Source organism: Ambystoma mexicanum, chromosome 5p (assembly GCF_040938575.1).
Source record: "Ambystoma mexicanum isolate Mex_15411 chromosome 5p, UKY_AmexF1_1, whole genome shotgun sequence".
NCBI lineage: Eukaryota > Metazoa > Chordata > Amphibia > Caudata > Ambystomatidae > Ambystoma > Ambystoma mexicanum.
The window spans coordinates 723,874,456-723,893,928 of record NC_090930.1 but is presented as its reverse complement, the minus strand read 5'-3'; the positions used below and the strand labels follow the sequence as shown (position 1 = coordinate 723,893,928).

General features: G+C 50.2%; 1 protein-coding gene across 5 annotated transcripts in view; it reads left to right on the top strand.

Annotated features, from left to right (window-relative positions):
• AIFM1 (apoptosis inducing factor mitochondria associated 1) overlaps positions 1-19,473 on the top strand; it is a 909,880-nt gene that overhangs the window by 532,883 nt on the left and 357,524 nt on the right. For all 5 annotated transcript variants that reach the window (XM_069613095.1, XM_069613094.1, XM_069613093.1 and 2 more), the window contains one exon: positions 2,881-2,989. In XM_069613095.1, coding sequence (XP_069469196.1) covers positions 2,881-2,989 — 109 coding nt within the window. The remainder of the gene's footprint in view (positions 1-2,880; positions 2,990-19,473) is intronic.

The following is a 19,473-nucleotide window of genomic DNA, read 5'->3' as shown; positions in this document are numbered from 1 at the left end:
GGAAGGCCTGTTTCTGTATGCGTTCCCGCCGTTGCTTCTTCGCGCCATCAATCAACTCGGCCAGTACCAGTGCAGGATGATCCTCGTCGCACCCGCATGGCCGAGGCAGATCTGGTACCCAGACCTTAGTCGGCGGCACCTCCAGTCAAGCTGCCAGTGGTCGCAGATCTTCTCGCCAGGGAAGGCGGCTCCATTCTTCACCATGATCCAGGCTCTATGTACCTGATGGCCTGGCTCCTGCAGCGCTAGAATTCGTTGGCTACGATCTTCCAGCGGACTACAAAGAAGTCCTCGCCAAGGCTAGAGCATCGTCTACTCTTAAATGTTACGGGCACAAATGGAAGCGTTTTACGATTTGGTGTCGGTCACAGAAGATTGATCCCTTGTGGGTCACGTCTCCTCAAGTACTTCCATATTTGCTTTCATTGGCCCAATCGGGACTGGCCCATGCCTCCATCAAGGTACGTCTGGCGGCTGTTTCCCACTACACCAGGTCTCCAGGACGGTCTTCCGTGGTTGCAGCATCTGGTGAAGGCTCAAGCCCCTGCGTGGGAACTCAATGTGGTGTTGACTAGGTTTATGGGTCCTCCGTTCGAGCCTGTGCGTTCGGCGCCACTGACCTTTTTGTTGTGGTAAACCGCTTTTCTTTTGGCCATCACCTCCGCATGATGAGTGTGAGAGATCCAGGCCCTCTCTTGTAAACCACCTTATTTAACATTCCACGAGACGCGGGTGGTGCTATGGATGCACCCCTCCTTCATGCCCAAGGTGCCGTCGGATTTTCATCTAAACGAGCCCTTGGTGTTACCTGTATTCTGCCCGATGCCTTCGTCGCGAGCTGAGAGGACTTTGCACTTGATGGAAGTGGCTAGAGCGCTGTAGTTCTACATGGACCCACAAAGTGTTTTCGGAAGATGTCGCAACTTCTTGTGAACTTTGGCGCTGTAAATCATGGGATAGGCCCTCTCCAAGGCTTCCATTTCCAGTTGGCTCGCCGGCTGAATCGCTCATTGTCGTCGGTTGGCAAACCGACCATTGCCTGGCCGTCCGAGACCCCACTCGACCAGAGAGATCGCTGCAACTACGTCAATCCTGTCTGGTGTGCCACTGCTTGGCATCTGCAGGGCTGCTACGTGGTGGTCAAAGCACACCTTCACGAAGTTCTACTACGTCGACAGGGATTCCAGGGAGGAGTCCAGAGTCGGTCAAGCAGTGTTGCGCAACCTGTTCGCTTGAAGGTGAGGCTGGTGAGGAGGTAAGAGATGCTTAATGTTGAGCCTTGCCACCTCCCGTGGTTGTGCATGTGTGTACTGCTATGCATTCTTTATTCATGAGCATGTGAATCCATGCCAGACCCCATGCTGTAGAAGGAACAAGTAATTTACCTGTAACTGTTGTTCTCCAGCATGGGTCTGGCATGGATTCACATGCAAACACTCCCGCCTACCCCTCTGTGGCTCTTCTCTTGGTCCACTTTACGTGCTACCAAATCTGAAGATGGCTGCCAGAGGGCAGTCATTGGCTGGGGGGGGCAGTATGACCCAGAGACCAGTGATTGTTAGTTGAAAGACAGTTCAGAAGTGAAACTGAAACTGATTTTTTTCTTTACCAAGGATTCCCAGCCTGACGATTGGGAATATTCATGAGCATGTGAATCCATGCCAGACCCATGCTGGAGAACAGTTACAGGTAAGTAACTTGTTCCTTTGAATACTTGTCACTGTGAAACTCTTTTGAAAACCCTACTGCTCACATTGACTCCTCTTGAGATAAGCCTGGCTGCTCAGCCACACTACCAAACTGTGTAGTACAGGCTTATACCAAAGGTTGGGTTACCTATTGTCACGAGGACAAGGTTGGTGTAGTCTCCCAAAGGGTACTACATACAATCTTGCCTAAAACATTATTTCATTCAAAGAACATGTTGGCCTATATCGATGCTTCTCCCTTTCACCAACAAGAGTTTGCTTTAACTGATACTAATACTAGGTGACCAAAGAAAATTTTAGTTTGCCTGTACTTCAACTGCCCCCTCACTCCAACCACCATAAATTTAGGGCTGGATTATTCCTTTTGACAACCACCAAGTACAAAGTTCCAACCCCATCTTCCAGGGATCTCTTCTGACCAGGCCCTGCTCCTGGTTGCCCTATTCAACATACCACTTCCTCTGCTGCCCCTTCCTGCTTGTGAGGTCCTCCAGAAATGTGCTTTGTTCAATCTACACCACCACAGATAAAGCCCTGTTCCACTACTATGGGGATGTACACTCTGCTCTGCATGTCGTTGGCCGACTCTGGGGTAGCAAGGAAGAGCAGCTTTTTAGGGGGGCTTCAGGGGCAGGTTGGTGCAAACCCACCACTGACTGCCAGCTGCACTCCCAGGTCCTCACACCAGCCCCCATTTGCACTGGCACTTAATTGCAATGATAAAGGTGAACGTAGCTACAATGCCAGCAGTCCGGTGTTCACAGCTTTCTGGTGCACAAGTCTTCTCAGGATCTTCTTTATTGAAAGAGAATGTCAGAAAATTGAGCTCTTCTGTGTCCTGGTCTACGTCTGTATGGTCCTCCTTTATGGCATTTGTCTTGCCGCCCTTCAAAAAAAACAACCTGAATTGTGTTGCCTTCTCAAATTCTGAACATATTGTTTGTTCTTGTTCATGTTGTGAGGCTTCAAAGTTTTGGACATTTGAAATTGATGTTGATTTTAGGGATATTCTCTTTTAAATAGTGAACAAATGCATTTCTGTGCTTTAATGCCTGCTGGATCTTTGTTTTTGGTGGTTAGTGTAATATCCGTTCAAAAATGTGTGTTCGCAGTCTGGTGTTTCCCAGCTATATTGATGCACCACTTAATAGGTTGCTTTAATTTCTTAAAGGTCCGAGATTTTATTGCACTGGAGAAGATTACCAAAGAAGTCAAGAGTGTGACCATCATTGGTGGTGGCTTTCTTGGAAGTGAGCTTGCATGTGCTTTAGGAAGAAGGGGTAAGTAAAATTATAATGAAGACTATGAAAAGGTTTTGGACTGTAGTACAATAACTGTTTCAAAATATGTAACTTGGATGTATTGTTTATGTATTTAGTGTTTTGGATTCTGTTGGTGCCCGAGTGACATTCCCATTTTCATTAAGTAGCTGTAATACCTGCATCATAAAGTTGTTTTTGGTTTTCATTTAAAATGTTCATCTTTTATCCTATTTTTTTAAAGTTTGTTTTTTATTGGCATTTTTATATGAAACTATTCTCCCCACTGCCCCCCATCACCTTCTGCCCTCTCCCTCAGGCAGGGTTGTGTTACCATACTTTCTACATTGCAGGTCATCAACAAAATCAAAGCGTTATACAATTTACATAATATTCAATATTCTTAAATTATGAGGGCACCACTGCCGTACATAATCTACTTTGAGAAAATCCAAAACCATTTCCCATTCTTTGTCATCTCAGAATGTCCATTGCCATAAACCCCCACAGTTTAAACAGAGTACCATATCGTCGGTGGTCGCTTCCATTTCCAGCAATACGCTATCCCCAGCCATGCCGCTATTGCCCTTAACATAAAGGCTTTGCTATGTATCCCGGTGCGCAAGCAGATCTCTGGGTCAAACCGCACAACCACTCCCTAGGTGTCAAATTTACACAAGGGGTTACCATTGTCTTTAAATGGGTTGTGACTTCTTCCCAGAATTTCCCCACATTTGGGCACTCCCACCAAATAGGTCTCCAATCCCCTTTCATGCCACATCCCCTCTAGCACCGGGGTATAGTGTGATTGGACCATTATTTTATACCACACTTCCCTGACCTGTATCGACCTTGTCAGTTTAGGGATATTCGCCCAGAGATGTTCCCAGTGCTCCTTTGGAAGAGCCATCCCCAATGTCTTTTCCCACCTGCGCATATAACCCCAAACCTTTCCCAGCTCCGCCTCGATCAAAATCGAATATAGTTTCGACACCATTTGTCTGTTAACGGAATGTTTGGTAATATATCTTTCAAACGCTGTAAGCTCTCTACCCGTTACTGCTTTCCCCCCCTCTGAACTGGCTATCCAATGACTCATTTGATAGTACTGCAATTTCTCCAGCATGGGGTCTGGCATGGATTCACATGCTCATGAATATTCCCCGTCGTCAGGCTGGGAATCCTCGGTAAAGAAAAAACCAGTATCAGTTTCGTTTCTGATCTGTCTTTCGTAGCAATAACCAATCACTGGTCTCTGCGTCATACTGACCACAGCCAATGACTGCCCTCTACCTAAGCACCGCCTCTGGCAGCCATCTTCAGATTTTTACCGCACGTTCATGTGTTGGGATCCTCGTGCTATTGCTCTCGAGCGTTAGTGCTATTTTTTCGCGCTTTTTTCACAAAAACTTCGATTCTTCGGTCAAAGAGCCTCAAGCTCCACCGATACTACATCCGATCTACGGGGACCCGTGTCGGATTCATCTGTGCCCCTCAAGGGTGAAGATTTCGTCGAGCTACGCTTCGGAGGACTCCAGAAGCTTCTCAGGCCCGGTCTCGGAGATGGCCCAGGAGAAGGGAAGCTCGACGCCCGGAAAGCTGTTCAGGGTCTGCCCTGGATGCCAGCTGCAGAACGTCTTTAAGGAGGACGAACACTCTTTCTGCCTTTACTGCCTTCATGAGGACAAAACGCACGTGGAGAAGGACTGTGCGTTTTGCGGCGACATGTCGGAACGGACCATGAAGGACCGTCATCAACGTCTCGCCAACTGGCTGCAGGGTAAGAGCCCGTCTGGCGAGAAGAAGAAGAAATCCGAGCGGTCTTCTAAGACCTTTGAGGGCGCCCCGGCGACGGGGGCCCAACATAAGGCCAAGCACCGCGAGTCCGCTGGCACCGGGAGCGCCGAACGGTCGGGCTCTACGGGCGCCAGGCAGGGCGCACCCTCCCCGGCACCATCAACCACGAGCCAACGCTCTGGGTCGGGTAAGAGGAAGGCCGAGCACCCGGCGAAGCTCCTGGAGAGGCCCCGGTCGAGCTCGAAGGCAGAGGAGGAGCGTGGCAGTGCCCCCTCCCTCAAGGACAAGGCGGTGAGCGCACCTAGGGTGGTGAAGGCCTTGATCCATCCGACCAAGCCCTCTATCGAAACGGTCGCGGCGGCCCTGGCCCAGCCTGTGGAGGCTACTCCAGTGGTGGCGACCTCAGGGCCCAGAATCTCCCTGCCTCCTCGGAGGGAGTCTTCTTTTATGCCCATCGATAGGACCCCCGTGAAAACCTCCGTGGAGAAGAAGGGGGGGCAGGGCGTCGTCGTAGATTCGGCCTCAACCTCAGAAGAAGAGCTGGTCGAGGTCTTAAGCCACGGCCTAGGCGTGGAACAAGACCAGCCCGTCGGAATGGGTGCCGACGCAGGCGACGACGACGACATCGTCGAGGATGCCGACGGGGCCCCTGCTCGCCCGTCGGATTCCCCTCTGCCAGCGCCGCGAGACAACTCGGCGGCCATTTTGTTGGCCATACAGTCCTTATGCACTGAGATAAGGACGAGGCTACCGTTACCGACGGAGGAACCTCTCCCGTCGGGGGATCCAGAACCGGGACCTTCTGGTGTTCCCCCTGCCAAGAAAAGAAGGATCCATCCTCCACCTCCTTTTCAACCGTCGCGCCCCGTCCAGCCCTCCTCCCCGTCCACCCGAGGGGATGATACGGGGACTGACACGGCAGCGACGGGTACGGACGACGAGGCATACGACGAGGATTTTCCGTCGTCGCCCCCCACCAGGGCTTCTCCGCCCGACGAGATCGGATCCTTCCATTCCATGATCTCCAGGGCTTCCGAGCTTTTTCAACTCTGCCCCGAGGAGAAGAAAAAGGAAGGCTTCCTTTATCAGCGGCGCGAGGCCAAGAGGAAGACGGTCCTCGCAGTGCCTCTGTTGGACGACATTTGGGATGAGGGTCTTTCCCTCCTCAAGAACCCTTCCACGACGCCAGCTAGAAGAGACCGGTACGAGAAGAAGTACCGGGTCCCGGACACGGCCCCCCTATGCCTCCGGGCGCAGCCTACCCCGGACTCCGTCGTCTCCGCGGCGGCCAGGAAGAAAGCGGGGGGGGGTGCGGCCTCCACATCGACTTCCCCGCCGGACGGCGAGGGAAAGAAATTGGATGCTATGGGACGTAGAGTCATCTCGTCGGCAGCGACGACGATTAAAGCGGCCAACGCCTTGGCTATCGTGGCCCGCTACGACAGGGAGCTCTGGTACAAGATGGCTCCCCTGCTGGATTTTCTGCCGGACGACAAGAGGGCTGAGGCCCTTGAGATCCTCCAGGAAGGCGAAGTGGCTTCGGACCACGCCATCACCGTGGCGACGGACATCGCCGACGCGGGGTTCCGCCAGCTAGGCAACGGCGTTTGCCTTCGACGTCGTGGATGGCTCAAAGCTACGGATTTTCGGCAGGACGTCCAGACCAGAGTCCTGGACATGCCCTTCGACGGGAACAACCTGTTTGGGAAGACGGTGGACGATTCCCTCCAGGCCATCAAGGCGGATACTGAGACGGCCCGGGCCCTGGGAGTCCTGCAGCAACGACGGACGCCCTTTCGGAGCGGCGGAGGCAAGGGCGCCTCCAAAGGTTCCGGTGGCGGTTTCGCTTCCTACCGTCAAGCGGCCCGCTCGTCGTCGCAAGAGGCCTACAGAGGACGAGGCAAGTCTAGCGGACCCCGCCGTCGTCGCCAAGGAGGTCAAGGCGGCAAGGCCGCGTCCAAGCAGGATTGAACCGGCCGTGGGGTCGGGCCCCCACCGAAGCACCCCGGTGGGAGGCCGGCTGGCGGGCTTCGTCAGCGTGTGGGAGTCCATCTCCACCGACCGTTGGGTGCTGGATGCCCTGGCCCGGGGCCACGCGCTCGAGTTTCAAAGAAGGTGCCCGCGCGTCCCCCCCGTGGCCAGGAGAGAACTTCCTTCCGTCCCTGAAGGGCAAGGTGGTGAGGATCTTCACCGACAACACCACCACCATGTTTTACATCAGGAAACAGGGCGGAACCAGGTCCCCAGCGCTGTCCAAGGAGGCGCAGGACCTGTGGCATTGGGCCGTCGCCCAAGGGATTTTTCTGGTGCCGTTTCATCTGGCAGGGATAAAAAACACCATCGCCGACTCACTCAGCAGGGAGCTGCGCTCGTGCCACGAGTGGGAACTACGGCAGGATCTAGTGGATCGCCTCTTCCGACGGTGGGGCACACCCCAGATCGACCTGTTCGCGACGGCGACGAACACCAAGTGCCGGAGGTTCGCCAGCAGGTTTCCCCAGACGAGGAGCATGGGCGATGCTTTCTCGTTCCCCTGGGAGGGCCTGTTCCTCTACGCGTTCCCTCCCTTGCCTCTGCTAATCCGGCTCGTCAACCAGCTCAAGAGGTCACGGTGCAGGATGATCCTCGTCGCACCTGCGTGGCCGAGGCAGATATGGTTCCCGGACCTTCTGGACTTGTCAGCGTCCCCGCCGATCAAGCTGCCGGCGGACGCAGACCTACTCTCCAGGGAAGGAGGCGCCATCCTCCACCACGACCCGAAGTCGCTGAACTTGCAGGCCTGGCTCCTGCAGCGCTAGAGTTTGGAGGATACGACATACCGGCCGATTGCAGAGAGGTTCTTGCAAAGGCCAGGGCGTCCTCGACTCTTAAATGCTACGGACACAAATGGAAGAGGTTCTCTGTCTGGTGCCACGCACAGAAGATTAACCCTCTACGGATTACGGCTCCCCAAGTACTGCCGTACCTGCTGACGCTGGCCAAAGCTGGACTGGCACACGCGTCCATCAAGATTCATCTTGCTGCGATCTCCCGATACACCAGAACCACGGGTCGGACGTCCTTGTGGTCTCATCGTCTGGTGAAAGAGTTCATGAAGGGACTATTCAGATCGTTCCCGCCGGTGAAGGCTCCGGCCCCGGCGTGGGAGCTCAACGTGGTGCTGACCAAGCTCATGGGACCTCCGTTCGAGCCTCTGCACTCGGCCCCGTTGAAGTTTCTATCGTGGAAGACAGCTTTTCTCGTGGCCATCACCTCCGCACGACGAGTGGGTGAGATCCAGGCCCTTTCCTGCAAGGCCCCGTACTTGACTTTCCACGACACGAGGGTAGTGCTCAGGACGCACCCCTCCTTCATGCCCAAGGTACCGTCGGACTTCCATCTCAACGAACCCTTGGTGTTACCTGTGTTCTTCCCGTCGCCTTCGTCGCCGGCTGAGAGGACTTTGCACTCGCTGGATGTAGCTAGAGCGCTGAAGTTCTACGTGGATCGCACGAAGGGTTTTCGGAAGACGTCACAACTCTTTGTGAACTTTGGACCTGTCAATCAGGGGAAGGCTCTCTCGAAGGCTTCCATCTCCAGATGGCTCTCCGGCTGTATCATGTACTGTCACCGGTTGGCAAACCGACCGCTGCCTGGCCGTCCGAGAGCCCATTCCACCAGAGCGATCGCAGCTACCACGGCGTTCCTATCTGGTGTGCCCCTGCTGGACATATGCAGGGCTGCTACGTGGAGGTCGACGCACACCTTCACGAAATTCTACTGCGTCGACCGGGATTCCAGGGAGGAGTCCAGGGTCGGCCAAGCAGTGCTGCGCAACCTGTTCGCCTGAGGTGAGCCTGGTGAGGAGGTAAGATGCTTAATGTTGAGTTGATGTGATGCTTAATGTTGAGCCTTTGCCACCTCCCGTGGTTGTGCATGTGTGTACTGCTATGTATTCTTTATTCATGAGCATGTGAATCCATGCCAGACCCCATGCTGGAGAAGGAACAAGTTACTTACCTGTAACTGTTGTTCTCCAGCATGGGTCTGGCATGGATTCACATGCGAACCCTCCCGCCTACCCCTCTGCGGCTCTTCACTTGGTCATACTGCCACTTCACGTGCTTCCAAATCTGAAGATGGCTGCCAGAGGCGGTGCTTAGGTAGAGGGCAGTCATTGGCTGTGGTCAGTATGACGCAGAGACCAGTGATTGGTTATTGCTACGAAAGACAGATCAGAAACGAAACTGATACTGGTTTTTTCTTTACCGAGGATTCCCAGCCTGACGACGGGGAATATTCATGAGCATGTGAATCCATGCCAGACCCATGCTGGAGAACAACAGTTACAGGTAAGTAACTTGTTCCATATCCTTCTCAGTAAGATCCACAAGCTGTTTACATTCTTTAAAATTACAAATATCAGTTCCCTGCACCATATTTCACAACTTTGTACACCCCATTTGCCACCATTTCCTAAATGTTTCCTGTGCATCCCTGTCTGAAACTGCGGATTCCCAAAAAGCGTCGTAAACCGAGATGGGCGCGTGGATAGACATCCCTTTTTTAGTAATCGGTCCCATACATCATAAACCACTGCCAACACCTGGCTGATCCGTGTGTTCTGGGGCCTATCCTGTCTATGTAGCCAAAGAACCCCCTCCAATGGACATCCCACCACTGCCCTATGCATCCTTACCCAGGGTTTCGAGGTATCTCCCATAAACCATTACCGAAGTATAATATTGTATGTCATTTCCGGATGCCCCCACCCCCTTCATTTCTAGGTGCCATAAAAGTACGTACTGCCACTCTCAGGGTTTTATATCGCCATACAAATCTTGAGACCATTTTGTTCAATGCCACAAAGAATGAACGTGGGACTGGTATCTGGAGAGCTTGGAAATTGTAAAGTACTCTCGGAAGGGTCACCATCTTAATAGTAGCTACCTTTCCTAACCATGAAATACGGAGCAGGGTTGATCTCCCTAAATGCTCCTTCACCTGTTGGAGCACTCGCATGTAATTACTATCAAACATCTGCAAAACCGCCTTAGTTGTATTAACCCCTAAGTATCTAATGCAGCTGTCCACAAACTGTGGGTAGCAAGGTAGAGCTGTCCTCTGCTCTGGAGAGAGACCCAAATCTAATAACTCTGACTTCCCCAGATTAACCTTGAGACCCGCCACTTGCTCTGTCTGTCAATTCCACCACAAGCGCCGGCATGGACAGTTCTAGATGTGTCAATGATATTAGCATATCGTCATATGCTCCTTCTCACCAAAAGGTATGCCTTGTATCACTGACCTCTGTCTATGTTTAACCAAAAATGTCTCCAGATATATTGCATATAGAAGGGGTGACCAGGGACAGCCTGATAATTTGCCTGTACCATCCGTATAAACTTGGTTCCTATTCCCATGTGCTCCATAGCGGCAAACAAAAAGGGACACTCCACCCGGTAAACCGCCTTTTCAACATCTAACAACATTGGCACTGATGAAATCTGCTTTGTGTTGACCTTCTCTATTAAATGGATAACCCTCCTAGTGTCCCAAGTCTGTCTCCCCATAATAAACCCCGATTGATCAGTGTTGATCAAGTCCAAAGAAGAGGCACCAATCTCGCCTCCAGAATGCCCATGTACAATTTTGGATCAATAATAATCGATGCGATACGTCAATAAGACCTGTATTTCATCAAATCTCTGCTTGGTTTCCCAAATACCACCACTTTTGCCTCTGTCACCCGCCTTGCCCCCTCCCCCTTAACCACCACCATATTGAACAAACTTGCCAACTTTGGGATCAATTGCCTAGCATATTTTTTTATAGAGCTGCTGGGAACCCATCCGGTTTCGGCGCTTTATTCCGTGGTGGTACCCTAATGGCTGCCTCCGCCCCCTCCTCCCTAATATCGCCATTCAACACTTCCTGCCCTGTAGATGTTATCTTTGGCATAGATATATTTGAGAAATTCCAATCTATCGCCGGATTCTCTGAAGCGTACAATGATTCGTAGAATTTGGCAAAGGCATCTAATATGGCCAATTGAATCGGTAGCACTCGAGCCATCAGGCTGAGTAAACCGCAGCATCATCCTAGCTGCCTCTTATCCCTTCAGTTGCCGAGCAACAGCCTGTCCGCTTTATTGCTTGCACATAGAGCCTCTGTTTAGTCATCAGCAGGGATCTCCGTCATGCAGGTCCTCAGCAATTCCAGTTGGGTAAGGAGTTCTTTCAACTTTGCGTTCAGGGTCCTCGGTCTACGCTTCTTAATAAATAGTACGTTGGACATCTCGTAATTGTGGCCTTCAGGTCCGTTTCCATTCTCCCTCTCTGCTTCTCACGCTGAGATCGCAATGCAAGAAGTCCCCCTGTCCCACCCACACCCCTGCATCACTTTCTTTAAGGCATCCCAGGTCACCTCTGGCAAGACAGCTTGATTGTCATTAACCAAGAAATACTTGTCAATCTTGTCCCCAATCACCTCTACCACCACCTCTTCATTCAATAATTTATCTTTAAACGTGCAGGCCCATAGCCACATGCGTGGCACTATATCCCTCACCGTCACTAACAGAGGGGCATGGTCGGACAATGAAATGGAGCCTTGATCTATTCCCTTACCTCCCCCATTAGCCTGGCTGTTACCCACACATAATTCTTGACAGGGATTGATATATATGCGAAAAGCACGTATAACCCCTTTCATCGCCCCTCATAGTCTGCAAGACATCTCGTAGGGTCAAAGTTTCAAAATTCTCTTTTTGTGCCCATGGAGTGAGTACTGATCCCTTCCCCGCACTCGTGCTTCTATCTATAATAGGATTCCATCCCAAGTGGAAGTCGCACGTTAATATCATTATCACCTACTGCAAAGCCCACCAGTTTAGCTGCCACCTCACACAAGAACCAAACCTGCCCTGTTAGGTGGATATACCGTTGCCCAAGTAATTTGTCTATATTCCATCTGCACTAGTTAAGCAGAATTGCATGCAGTACCCTCTGGGACGACCACATACAATTAAGACTACAGGTGTAAGCAAAAACCAACCTTTGGTATAAGTCTGCACTACACAGTTTGTGGTAGCGAGCTGAGCAGCCAGGCTTATCTCAAGAGGGGATGTGAGCGGTACAAGGATGTTACACCGAGGTCTTTCAATCACAGTAGTTGAAGTAGACACTTACACTCAAGGTTTCTTGGTAAAACACTTATTAATTTATTACACAATCATTTAGAAAACATTCACTAGAAGGAGGCAACTTAATATTATATACAAACAAACTTCAATACCAAACCAATAAGTTTCTGAACAAATTAGGCTCCCCTGAAATAGGGCATTTCAGTTACTTTCAGTGGGAGGAAAAAGGCACAAGTTAGCAGACTAGATCACAAATACTTTCTTAGGCAGTGCAAATAGTTTTAGTTCACTAGAGGACTCGATTCAGTTCAATAGGCCTAGGCCAAAGTCAATGGACTAGTGTCTTGGCTATGAAAGAGCAGTTCTTGAAGGAAATGGTAAAGTCTTTGCCAATGTTCTCAGAAGTAGTTTGTACGAAAAAGAATCACATGTTGGGTCACAAGCTGATTAGGCCTGCAAGTTCGGAAAGTTCCGCAAACCTTCACTGCGAGAGGTAAATTCTCTCAATCGGGTTGGCAGTACCATAATATGAAGAACAAGATGCAGCAGAAGATGTTGGTTCCTGGCAGTTCCTGCAGATCTCACTGTTCTGAGCCTCAGTCAAGGGGACAAGAGGGAGGACGTCAGGGGGGACTCCTGCACTGCACGGGATCGTTGAAAAACACGGACAAAAGAGTCACTTCAGTTCGACTAGCTGTTCATCAAGCACACAAGCTTGTGTCCTTCCCCCTGGTTAATCCTAACCAGCTCCAAGAGTGGTATCCAGGTGGCTTACGAGTTGTTTGGTCCCACCAACTCGAAGGAAGAAGTCGTCCTTGAAGGGGCTTCTCTGTCGAGGTGAAGTTGGCAATTCAGACCTGCAGCAGGGCTTCACCGGGCAAACCAACGGTCCAGGAGTTGCAGCAGCCATCCTCTTCCAGCTCGTCTTCGGTTCTTTCGTTCCAGTGGTCGGCTCTGCTTTCCAGTCCAAGAGACTCGCCTTTTAAACAGTTTTTTCCCTTTCATTCCATCCTAGCTGCCACTCACCCAGCAGGGTGGCTGTCAATGCCGGACAGTCAGCCAACCAATCACGCCAGAGTGCATTTTGGTCTCCTAGGAGACTAAGCACAGGGAGTTTCGGGCACCTCCCTCACTTCCTGCCCACCCCAGACACTCAGGCGCCAGAGGTGGTCTTCAGTCCTGAAGCCCGCCAAAGGCATACAAACAAAGGGACCAAACCTGGTTTGGCACTTGGAGACAAACGCTAGAAGGACCTTTCCAAAAAGAAATGGCAAAAAAAGTAGACCGGGACCTGTTTAAACAAAGGGGTTTAAGGCGCCATCTTGAAAAAAAATGGCTCCTGTGATTTTTAGCTACCTGTGTTCGCGGTTGGGAACCATCATGGTAGTTCGTTGTAAAACCACTGCCACCAGCCATTTCTATAGAAAAGGGTAGCATTTGACTGCTACATGAGTTTCTAAACACAGTGGATACTAGTTAACCCTTCCAGCACTCTATAGGAAGATAGGGTGTGCTGGGTTTAGGAATCTAAAGACTAGTAAAGTCAATTTAACCTTACATTCTCTGGGGAACAGTAGTTTATCCCAGAGAAGGTACTTAAACCTTTAGGAAGTCTAAAGACATCCCTGTGTCACTGCACTGAGGGTGCTGTGTAACACTCATGAAAAGATGGATATGGAGTTATCTTAACACTCCATAATCAAAGAACACGAGTAAAACACACATCAAAATACATGAGTGGGGAAAAAAGGCTCACACTTTTTCCAGGTAAAAAAATCAAGTCCTTAAAATCCAGCAAAGTTGCTTGGGGTCTCTAAGGTGAAGGGAATTGGCACATTTATGAGAATTCTCTATAACCCTAGTACACATGCATACCTCCCCTCAATATCCGCTAAGGACCTCACAATCATCTGTGAGCCCCATCAAAACCCCAGATGTCTTACCCCATCGCGTTGGACTGTGAAATTCGTGAAAATGCCGCCATTTTACCACAGACTTGTTTGCCCTCTTAATATGTCTCCTGTAGATTAATAACTGCACATTCCTTTCTCATTAGAGCTTACTCCTTTTTACTCTTTACATGGGAATTTAACTTGTGCATATTATGACACATTGAACACCTGTTTATAATTGGATTGCTTATGCTATGCTTATATTGATCCTCAACCTCCAGCATTGTCCATTTCTCAACAACCTCTTGCCTCCCCCAGACCTCCAACTTCCCCAACCAAACCCCCCACCAACAAACCATCTCAGGACCATACCGAAGATCCCATGATACCTTATGGGACCATCCCCAAAGCTTTGGCCTAAGAAAATACGTGAGGTCACTCCCCCGATTCCAAAACATTGCCCACCATCCCTCTGCTCCAGGCGACCAGACCAATATCCAACCCCACTTCATCACCCACCTCCACCTCCTCCTTGACTTCACCGTTTTTCTTCTGAGACTCCATCCGCACCCCACAACCACACATCCCCTTGTCCTCTCCCCAGCTATCGTTTTAATTTTACCCCCTATCACCTATCCTCCCCTGCACCATAGATCAGTCCCATTGTCGCATCCTACATTGGGAAGAAGGCCTCCGCATATGATGTAATTCGGTGCTGTACGCCCTCCAAGTTGAAAAGTAAACCAAACGGAAATGTCCACTTATATGGAATCTGTTTTGCAATTGGAGCCTGTGTCACTTGGCCCATGTCTCTTCGCTTTTGCGGTGTCACCAGAGCCAGGTCCTGGAACAGCTGCACCTTGGCCCCATTCACTGATATTCGCATCAATTCGAGCAGCACGCAAAATGTTCTTTTTTTAAACCATAACGAAGTTAGGGCAACCAGTACATCTCTTGGTCTAGCTCCCGGCTCCCTTCTCCTTGGCCCCACTCTATAAATTCCAATGTCTTCTGGCTGTATGTCCTTCAGTAAGTTCCCAGGGCATTGTTGGATCGTACTCTTTAAATATGTATCCAGTATTGACTCACTTATGCCCTTCACGCGAATGCTAGAAGACCTGCGCGAGCGGTTCTCCAGGTCCTTCGCCTGCAGTTAGAAGTTGTGTGATCCTGGCCAGCTGATCCAAAAGCTCAATATTCTGCCGTATCGCATCTGACATTTCTAAAAGGTCCTATTCAGTGACATCCACCCTCTCCCCCAGCACTTTCACCTCCCCTTTGACTTCAGTCGGGAAGTTCCTCAGTTCTTCCCAAAGTGAAGTATACTGTTCCTGAAAGGTATTCGTGAGTCTCCCTTCTTTGTCGTTGAGGCATTCCTTAAGGTCTTCCTTACTGATGGCCATATCCCCTCCCACTTGGACGTCCCCTTTCTCCTCAATGTCTTTTATTTTTTTTGCCCCTGTTGTACTCTCAACACGCTGCTATCAGCAGCGCTCTAGCTGTCCTTCCTGTGCAATTTGAGGTAGCCTTCTTCTGGGTGCCCATCTCTTCAGGTTTTGGCATCTGGCATCTACATATGCATTGCCTTCTCGTGTCAGTGGCAGCCGCCTGTCCAGTATATGGGCATCTCCCCGGCTTCCTATGCTTGTGTTGCCTATGTTGTAGGCGCGCCGGTCCCTCTCTGCCCCCCGATAACTCTCCTCTTTTGCACCGCGTTCACCCCTGCCTGTTAGCAGCTTAGAGGGGTGCTCCCAAGTCACATCCCACAAGGATCCGCCATACTTTTGCCCCCCCCTTGTACTTCCATCAGAGTCCTCACCCATCACACCAGGGAAGGGGCACTTTTCACGCACCAAAGCGAGCTTCCTGCCCTTTCCTTCTCACTCCAGTTGCATATACCAGCAGTGCCACCTGTCCCTTAGCTCACGCCCCCCTCCTACTGCTGTGATTCACTTGTCCGGCCCAGCGGAGAGTGGCCATAGTCTATATCAATACTGGCAGCTGACTTTATGCGTCCCTTGCGAGACTGCGTGCCTTAACAGGGGCGTTGTTGCCTCAGTCACACCTGTGGCACCTGGATCACAGCTCCTTGCGCCAGCAACGCTTCCAACTTCGGGGCCACTTCCTCATTCAATGCCACACCTCTGATCGCCATGCCGCAGCAACAATCTGCATCCCCTTTGTCGGTTCCATGTGCCGCTGACGCCTGGTCGCTTCTGCTGGCGAATCCTTCCTTTCCCACCATGTGGTGGGGAAGGGCGTGCAACTGCTGTCACCGCCTCAGTCCCAGGTTCTATGGCTACCTCTGTCGCCCAGCCCTCTATTGACATCGGAAGAGCACAGCTAGCTTGTGCGACCTAGAGCGGAGCAGAGAATTTCACTTCCTCACGTGTTTTGATTATTAGTAGAAATGGTTGTTTTGTCATCCCTATTATCTTCAATTGGTTATTGTTCGGTGTTTTCATTTTGATTTGATTTTGAATATTTATAACCCGCTCATGACGCACTAAACCGTATAGCGGTGCAACAAGCAGACTGTAGCTAGAAACAGGTTTGAGGCAAGGGTTCTTGTTGTCACATGATGGGATTCAGTTATTTAAACAGGAAGGTTTTAAGTGCCCTACGGAATTGATAGTGTCCAAGGCCCTGATCTCTCTGGGAATGCTATTCCACAATTTTGGGCCAAAGACAGCAAATCTTCTGTTGCCCCGTGACACCAAGGCAGAGATGGGGATACTCCGTAGCAGCTGATCTTTCGATCATAAACACCTTGCAAGTTGGTAGCAGCTGATCTTATCCCTCATACTGGTGCCAGTCCATTTAAGCATTTAAAGATGAGACATGCCACTTTGGACTTGATATGCTCTTCCACTGCTAGCCAATAAAGTGCTCGGCGAGATGGAGATATGTATGTGGGCTTATTTACTCAGCCTGCAGATCAGTCTGACAGCCTCATTTTGGGCCGTCTGAAGACTATGGAGTTGGTTGGCTGGGATGCCAGTCAACAGATTATTGCAATAGTCCAGATGGGCCTTTGTTAAGGCCCCTACCACTGTTGTATGATCTTCATCTGGAATGTATGTCAAAACTTGCTGTAGTAGTCTGTGATTAGAAAATTGCTTGTACCTTGACTCCTACTTGGCCTTCGCAGCCAAGGTGGTGTTGCCAAATGCATCACAGATTCTTTACCTTTCAGGTAAAACTTTTTTATCCCAAGAAGATCGGGAAAAAGCAGTTCTTTGAAAGCTGTGAGTATATGTCTAGGTCCAAACAGGACAAACTCTGTTTTGGATGCATTCAGTTGAAGCCGATTGGTAGACATCCACTCACTAACCTCTTCCAGACACAGTTTGACCCTGAGAAAGGTTGCCTCAAAGTCACCAAACTTGTGTATTGTCCGCATAGGAATGATAAATTGGCGCCTCAAGATCTCCATCAGCGGTTGAAGGTATAAATTAGAGTAGAGGCGACAGTGAGGACCTCTGCGGTACACCACATCTTATAGTAGTAAGATCTGAGATGAAACCGCCAAGTTTAACCTGATAACGATTCTACAAGAATGATTTGAACCATTTGATACCATGCTGTCAGACTGTCCTGAGCCGATCAAGCAAGATGGTGGGAATGACCGTATCAAAGGCAGCAGACAAGTCTAGCATTAATAGCAATGAGAGTTGGCCCCGGTCAGCGACTTCTACAAGTTCATCCTGCACCGCTAGCAGGTCCGTCTCTGTGCCAAACTTGGGCCGAAAACCCAATTGAAAGGAGTCGAGGTGACTCCTTTTCCACAAAATCCTGCTGTTGGCGGGTGACCACGTTCTTCAGGATTTGCCACGGAAGTCCTGCAATAGGTTGATAATTCTGGAGAACCATGGGGTCCAGATTGTTTTTTTTTTATTTTTTTTTTTTATAGTAGAGGTGTCAAGATAGAATGGTTTAGTCTTTGAGGCATTACGCCCTGAGTCAACGATTTATTAAGGAAATCCATCAGAAATGGTGTAATTTCCCAAGCCATACACTTTGCTGCATAAGCAGGCAGGGGAAATGGGGAATTGTTTGTGTTTTTCAGATCTGCAACTGGGGGAGCATATATCGTTCTCCAATACAGTGTGAAAATCAAAGCAGGTCGATGGACCTAAAACCACTGGCTGCACATTTTCTGATGCGGACTGGCTAATCATTTGTACTAGGCGTTTTATTTCTGATATCTGGGCTTTGACTGAAATATCTTTCTTGATATGTTCTATTTTCTCCTCAAATAATTTGATTAAAGAATTGGCCTTGCCAGTGATGGAGCTATGGTAGAGACGTTACAGATGGGTTGGCAGAACTTGGATACGATGGTAAACATTTCTCTTGATTGGTTGCTAGCAGCTGCTATTTCTTAGTGCAAAAAACCTCTTTACTTCAAAGATGGCTTTTTTATAACTGGTTGTTGCCTCTCTTGCTCTGCCAACCCTCTATGGGGTTTGTTTCTCTCGCCATTTCCGCCCTGTTGAACTAACTAGATTGTGCAGTAGTGTTACATTTTGCGTAAACCAGTGTTTTGAAACCCTGCTTCTCTTGGGTTTCATGGGTGCCAAGTCAGAACACAGTATGTCCATAAGTTCAATTCCAGCACTAAGGAATTCCTCACTTAATAAAGTAGTTTCTGATGCTTGTTAATCTGCTTAGAATCACATGCTGTGCATATGGTTCGACATCCAGTGGTAACCGCAGAGTATTGCATCTGGTCTTTCGGGGGACCAAAAGGGGACGTCGGCATAGGCGTGTCTGAAACACTATCCCTATCGTGACGTGTGTAGTACCCAAAATCCCTCACGCGCAGAGGTCCCTCAGATTGTTTTTTTCCGCCCAGATAACTGGTCGCCCTATAGCAGAGCTCTTCATTAGACATTGTTTATCTTACCGAATTGTCGGTTTAATCCCCGTTAAGTCACTTCGTCTATCAAGAACATCTTCGACGAAGACTACGGGGAACCGTCTACGGCTGTGGATTCTGGCACCTAAGATCCGGCGTTAGGACCTCCATGTGGTCGGGCCTTCTGGCCGGCCTACACAGTAGGGAGAGTGGGCTTGGGGGTTGCCATACTGCTGTGTCTTTCCTCTTTTCCACTTCTTTCCTTTTTGGTCTGGTCACCCTTCCCTTCTGCTATGGAAAGGACTCCATTTAGATTCTGCCCTCTGTGAAGGGCCAGATATCCGTGGAAAGACGGGCACACTTCGTGTACGCTTGTCTCCCCCTAGAGCACTAAAGCGGTGTTCGGCGTATAAACTCCTAAACCTAATCCCTTAAGGAGCGCCGGTTGAAGTGGTGGGCCGCGTACGGTATGTCACGCGTGGAGCCTCCCTCCCCTGCCGCGACACCAGCCGAGAGTGACGGGGGTACATCGGATGACCAAACGTCCAACGCGGACGTTGTAGACCTTTAGGCGGATGATTCTAGAGCCGCCACGCCCGTCCCCGACACTTCCAGGCTTGACTCCGGGTTTGCTACAGGGACCACACCCAGTGACAGGGGCGTACAATCGCACCGCACACAACCCAAGCGCCCTCCTCGACGACCTAGTCGAAGAAGGCGCAAGCACCATCGGATCGATTTGATCCGAAGCCTTCCCCGCATCCGCAGCAGTGCATGACGACTGGGCTTAATAAACATAACAAAGGCGCTACTCCCCAAACTACACACGCTG